Below are 6,907 nucleotides of genomic sequence, written 5' to 3'. Positions count from 1 at the left end.
TTAATAATTTGTAATAAAAAGTTCCATATTGAAATATCCACAGTGCCGAGGTTGAGAAACCTTGTCCTGGGGTTAATCCAACATATTTAACAGAAGGAGGACCATTAAGGTTGCTCATGGACACCTGGATTCTACTGAGCTCTGAGGAAATTTTCATTAATTAATTAATTAATTATTATTATTTTTTTTTGATGTAGGCTCTCACTTTGTAGCCCAGGCTGACCTGGAATTCACTATGTAGTCTCAGGCTGACTTGAATTTACAGCAATCCTCCTACCTCAGCCTCCCTAGTGCTGGGATTAAAGGCGTGTGTTACCACGACTGGCATCTGAGAAAATCTGTTCCCTGCCCCTGTTCTAGACTATGTGCTTAGCATAGTGTAAGGAGATTAAAATTCCTCCTATGGCTGAGGCAACCATGAGAGGACAGGGCTTTCATGTGAGATTGCTATCTCTGCACCCCTAAATCAGACTTATTCACGTCCCTTGAAAGAGCCCAGATGGCAGAGGGAGGAAGCGGACAGCTATGGCTCAGTTTCTGCCCCTAGTGCCATGAAGTCTTTGTCCAAAATGGCAGCCAGCAAGGCCCAGGTCTAACATACCCATGGTGGTTCAGGGTTTTGACCACCTGCATTTGTCTACCAGTGACATGTGTGGTTCTGCCTAAGGACCTGAAGTCCAAAAGGCCTGATTCCTAGTCTTCCTTCTTCCTTGAGGCTCCTAGATAGTTTCTGGGCTTCAATTTGTAGACAACATTGAAGGAATGATGATTGTAGCCCTGAGTGTGGATCGGGCATCAGGCTGGGCTGTACAAAGGCCGTACAGACGAGCAGGCGCTTCCTGAGGTCTAGAGGGGCTGGTGGCTGGTGGGGGAGTGAAATCCACACACGCTTAGCTGCAGTCCAGGCAGAGCACACACAGTCAGACGCCTTTACGTTTCAAAGTAGAAAAGCCTTGCAGGCTCGGCTGTGGGCAGCAGTGTTTAGAGAGAGGCTTTAGATTGAGGACGGAAATTCTTTTTTTTTTTTTAATTAAAAAAAATGTGTTTATTAGGGACAGAGAGAGGGAGTGGAAGAGGGAAAGAGAGAGAATGGGTGCTCCTGAGCCTCCAGCCACTGCAAATGAACTCCAGATGCATGTGCCACCTTGTGCATCTGGCTTACGTGGGATCTGGAGACTCGAACCTCGGTCCTTAGGCTTCGCAGGCAAACACCTTAACCACTAAGCCGTCTCTCCAGCCCCGGAATGCTTATTTAAAACATATTTAGAGGGGTGGGAAGAATGTCAGAGCTACATGTTGGGTCATGATATGCAGACGTTTATGCTACCCATAACTGTGGGCTAACTCCAGAATGCATGACCCACATACTTCAACAAGGAGGGGCCGAGGGGAGGGGGTAGGTAATGGATGAGCCTAATAATGGTACCAAATTGACTGTATTCACTGAGTACAAAACTAATTAATAAAAAAACATATTTAGAGCAGCTGGTGAAATGGTTTAGTTTGTAAAGCGGCTTGCTTTGCAAGCATGAGGACCTGAGTTAGAGCCCTAGAACCCATGTAAAAAGCTGACTGTGACAGTATACCCCGTATAATCCCAGTGCTGGGGAGGCTGGGGGGGTGGATCACTGGGCTCACTGGCCAGCTGGTTTAGCCTACTTAACAAGCTCTAGGTCAATGAGAGACCCTGTCTCAGAGAACAAAAACAGTGGGTGATACCCGAGAGGAATAATATGAGACTCCATGTGCATGAAAACATGTGAACACATATGCGTGCTCACATGTCACAGGGGAGCTGTTCTGTCATGTTTTCCATGCCGTGGCTAAACTTCCCTTCAAAACTGTACACTTGGGCTGGAGAGATGGCTTCGCTGTTCAGGCATTTGCCTGCAAAGCCAAAGGACCTAGGTTTGACTCCCCACTACCCACATGAGGCAAATGCAAAAGGTGGTGCATGCATCTGGAGTTCGTTTGCAGTGGCTAGAGGCTCTGTCACACCCATTCTCATCCTCTTTTTCTTGCTATCTGCCTCTTTCAAATAAATAAAATAAAATACAAGCTGTTGTGCTGGAGAGATGGCTTAGCTGTTAAGCACTTGCCTGTGAAGCCTAAGGACCCTGGTTCGAGGCTCCATTCCCCAGGACCTACGTTAGCCAGATGCACAAAGGAGTGCATGTGTTTGGAGTTTGTTTGCAGTGGCTGGAGGCCCTGGCGCACCCATTTTCTCTCTCTTTCTATCTGTCTCTTTCTCTGTCTGTCACTCTCAAATAAATAAATAAAAATGAACAACAACTACAACAATAAAAAACCCTGTAAACTTAGCCCTCTTCTTTGGTGCTGCCTGCAGAGGCAGCTGCCATCTTCTGCTGGGCATCATGGCTGCCCTCAGACTTCTGGTGAAGTCCAATGTTGTCAAAAAGAAGACCAAGAAGTTCATTTGGCACCACTCAGACCAATATGTCAAAATTAAGCGCAGCTGGTGGAAATCCATGGGTATTGACCACAGCGTGCCGAGAAGATTCAAAGGCCAAATTCTGATGCCCAACACCGGTTATGGGAGCAACAAGAAAACAAAGCACACGCTGCTCGGTGGCTCTCGGAAATTCCTGGTCCACAGCATCAAGGAGCCAGAAGTGTTCCCGATGCGCAGCAAATCTTCCCGTGCCGAGACCACTCACAAGGTTTCTTCAAAGAACTGCAAAGCCATCGTGGAAAGAGCAGCCCGTGGCCATTAGAGTCACCAGTCCCAACCCCAGCCTGTGCAGCGAAGAAAATGAATAGACGGCTCATGTACATCTTTAATTATTTGTGCTGAAATAAAACCAGAAGAAAAAAAAAACCAACCTGTAAACTTAAACCTGTTCCTTCAATAAGCTGCTTCCGGCCAAGTGTTTGTCTCAGCAACGAGTAGGCAACTGCAACAGGCGGTTTCTAGATTCTGGGAGACACAGTGTGGTGATTGTTCTCAGGGCTTTTCTAAGCCTGGCATTCGGGGAGGGGAGCTGGAGCCTTTAGAAAGACCCTGGAAGCTGAGATAATGGGCAGCTAGAGGTGCTCATCTTGAACTGGATTTGTGTCAGAGACCATGACCTGGCTGCCCTGAGGACAAAAGAGAACGAGCCACTCTCATGCAGCCCCTCCCCTGAGAACAAACAGCTGCTCTGGGAGACGTCACCAGAGAGATTCCGAGAAGATGTTCCAGAAGATTACGGCCAGGTGGCCCTACTTCCTCCTTCCTTATACCCCCTTCCCCTTTTCCCCCTCCTTATTGCCCTGCCTGCTGGTTGATTATAAAAGAGCTAAAAAATCCGACATTAAACGAGACCTTGACAAATCCTCCACTTGGTCTCCTTCTTCTTTCCTGCCCGTTCTTTCAGGTTGCAGCCCTCCTTGACCACCCTATGTTAGATTGGTCCCGTGGGCCGGGGGCAGATTTGAGGTGTCTAATTGCCCCAGCACTTTGACATGACTTGTGCCTGGGACAGGAAAGTTCCTAATCATATCAGAGATGTAATTTCTTGTCCATGGGGGGCGGGGAGGAGGGTTGTATCTCAAGTTTGGTTTTATTTAGACAAATTGCATCGCTTGCAACCAAATAGTGCAGGAGAAATTCATATCTGGTTATATTGGGCTGTAACAAACATTTTAATTTTTGTCAGCTTTGCAGGCAAGAACTTCATCCTTTTCCTGAGACAATGGAAAGGGCAGGAAATCTATCCAAGTAATTGTTTCTACATCATGAGGACCATCTTGGAAAGGGGATTGATCAAGACTGGCCAAAGACAGAAGAGGGGAAAGAGAACTGGAGGAATCACTGGTTCGCTCCTGCTCACCTTCCCCATTCAACTGGAGGTTCAAGTTTCATCTGGTTTCATCCATGTCCTACCATGCTGGTCGGGAGGTAGTCACACATTCAGAGGTTTGGGGAGTCACATCCAAGCTTGTCCCAACCTGTGACCACTTGCCTCTATAATATTTCTTTTTCTCCTTAGGACACAAATGATACCCAACCCTTGTGTATGAACTCTCTGATTTTGTTGCTATAGTGAAATATTTTAAGCATAAAGAAACATAGAGAGGCTAATAATATAAGGAACATCATTTGTCGACCACTCAGTTTTGTCATTTTTTTGTTCCATTTGTCTCAGATCTTTTAAATAATATGTGACAGATTCAACAAAGCCCTTTGAATACCACAGACTGACCCCAGTCCCACTGTCTGATCTTTTCCCCCTGCATTTATCGCCCTTTTTTGGTTTGGAGTTTATCATCACACTCATAATTTTCTACCTTGCGATACACGTGTTTCTACCTTGCTGCCTGCCTCTTCCTGGGGAGGGGCTGACAGATGTCTATTCATCCCAGATGGGGATGGCCAACAGACCGAAGAGAAGATTCTGCCCACATCTAGTGGCTTGGTGAACTGATGAGTATATTGGGGTCACAGGCTCACAGGCGAGGGGTTATTCAGAGAAGCATGGGTGACTCAAAGACAGCTGCACCACTGAAGGGCCCACCCCAGCACGGGTGACGACTCATAAAGGCCCAACCCCACAGCTCCACGGAGAGGCTCCTCTCTTATTTACTGATTATTTAAATAACCTTAGAGAAGGGGTCTTGTGAATCGGGTAACTTTCTGAGCCTTTTAAGTTTCCTTAGCTTCCTGAGTTTTTAAGCCTCCTTCTTCCCTCCCAAAGGGAATGTGATTTTACTAATGTGCAACTTGCTTTTCTGCCTTCAATGTTATTGAGAATTAGTCATGTAATGTTTCTAATTCTGGTTCATTCGTTTTGACTACAAGTAACACTCACTGAACAGCCATATTAGTCATTTGTCCATTCGCTTTTACTTTTTTTAAAAACTATTTTTATTTATTTCTTTGCAGGCAGATAGAGATAGAGAGGTGAGAAATGGACAGAGAGAATGTGTGTGCCAGGGTCTCCAGCAGCTGTGTACAGACTGCAGACACATGTGCCACTTTGTACATCTGGCTTTACATGGACACTGGGGAATTGAACCCAGGTTGTTAGGCTTTGCAGGGAGGTGCCTTAACTGCGGAACCATCTCTCCAACTCAAAAATTTTTATCACCTTAAGAAAATTTTTTTTTTTTTTTTTGAGGTAGAGTCTTATCTAGCCCAGGCTGACCTGGAATCCACTATGGAGTCTCAGGCTGGCCTTAAACTCACAGCGATCTTCTACCTCTGCCTCCCAAGTGCTGGATTAAAGGCGTGTGACACCATGTCTGGCTCATTTGTCCATTCTTCTGTTAGCAGATGTTTAGATTTTTTTTTTTACATTTTCCCCCACAGTTATGCTAGGATATCTGAGTATTTATTTATGTAAGGAGACCATGCCTAAGTTGACAGAGCAAGCTCCAGTGGAGACTTAGCAATAATAACTCACAATAGAATAAGTGTAACAGTATATTATAACAAAAGTCAATTAAAACTTCTGACCAGTTTATTTTTGAAATTTTTCATTTTTATGCTTCATTTAAAAATTTAACTTCTTATACTAGATCATGGCTCACTAACCTGGTGGAAAGCAGAATTGTGGAGACTTGCATGTAGGTAGGAGGTGAGTTTCTGGCTATGGAGGACATACATACTCCACATTAGTAGAAGTGAGTGAGCTGCCCTGAGTGTACAAGGGTATCTATGATGACTGATCTTCACGGTTGGCCTGCCTGGAGTGGAGTCACCTCCAGGGTTGGGGAAGCACACCTGTGGGTGTGTCTGTGAAGGCAGTTCGAGAAAGTATCGATCCAAGGTGGTAAGACTCACCCTCAATCGAGTCAATACCATCCTGTAGGCTGGGGGTCCAGATGGAATAAAGTAGAGAATGGAGAAAGTCACAGCAAGAACCACTGTGTGGTTCTGTCTTTTGGTTTGATGTGAACTGTTTTTGCTCTGCCATGCCTTCTTGACAAGATGGGTCAAACCCTCTGAAACCATGAGCCCAAATAAGTCTCTCTTCTTTTAAACAGCTTCTACCAGGTGAGGTGTCACAAGACAAAGATACCTAAGGCATTATCTGTTAGTTCATCAGCACTTGACACTGCCAGACTTTTTGTTTTGAGCTGGTGAACATCACACAGTACCTGGTTGTTTTCACTTGTATGTCAACATTGTTGGGGAGGTTGGGTACCCTTCGTGAATACTGATCTTGGGCATCTTCTGTGAACTTTCTATCTATGTTCTCTTTAATTTTTTTTGAGGTAGCGTCTCTCTCTAGCTCAGGCTGACCTGGAATTTACTATGTAGTCTCAGAGTGGTTTTGAACTCACAACATTCCTCCTACTTCTGCCTCCCAAGTCCTAGAATTAAAGGAGTGCGCCACTATGTCCGGCTTCTATCCATGTTCTTTCATCATCTTCTGATGCTTGCCTTTTTCTTATTATCTGAAGGTGTGTGTGTGTGTGTGTGTGTGTGTTCTGACTACAACACACTCACACACAGCTGCTTTCTTCAGTCTTAGACTGATTCTTTCATTTGTTCATGGAGTCTCTTGTTCTACAAAGCTCTCCATCTCACTCCATCCTTCCCCTTTCCCTTCTCTCTTTTTTATCCCCCCTTTTCTGTCTCAAATTTAAATAATCTTTCTTCCTTTTTATATTTTATTTATTTGAGAGAGAGAGAAAGAGGGATAGAGAGAGAGAGAGAGAGGATGGGCATGCCAGGGCCTCTAGCCACTGCAAACAAACCAGATGCATATACCACTTTGTGCATCTGGCTTTACGTGGGTACTGGGGACATTGAACTCAGGTCCTTAGACTTTGCAGGCAAGTGTCTTAACTGCTGAGCCATCTCTCCAGCCCCTTCCTTCCTTTTTTTTCCTACCAGCTTGCAGTGGTAGAGGATAGGAACTGTGAGCATTGGGCTAAGAAGGCTTTTGGTAGGAATGTA

At 45.2% G+C, this 6,907-nt stretch overlaps 1 protein-coding gene across 1 annotated transcript; it reads left to right on the top strand.

Moving 5' to 3' along the window:
• Window positions 1–2,375: 2,375 nt before the first annotated feature.
• Window positions 2,376–2,735, top strand: LOC101612424 (putative 60S ribosomal protein L32'). The gene has a single exon (XM_045131411.1). It carries the CDS (start codon window positions 2,376–2,378, stop codon window positions 2,733–2,735), a length of 360 nt encoding a protein of 119 aa, XP_044987346.1.
• Window positions 2,736–6,907: the final 4,172 nt, after the last annotated feature.

The sequence above is a fragment of the Jaculus jaculus genome, chromosome 12 (assembly GCF_020740685.1).
Source record: "Jaculus jaculus isolate mJacJac1 chromosome 12, mJacJac1.mat.Y.cur, whole genome shotgun sequence".
Taxonomy (NCBI): domain Eukaryota; kingdom Metazoa; phylum Chordata; class Mammalia; order Rodentia; family Dipodidae; genus Jaculus; species Jaculus jaculus.
This window is presented reverse-complemented; position numbering and strand designations above follow the sequence as displayed.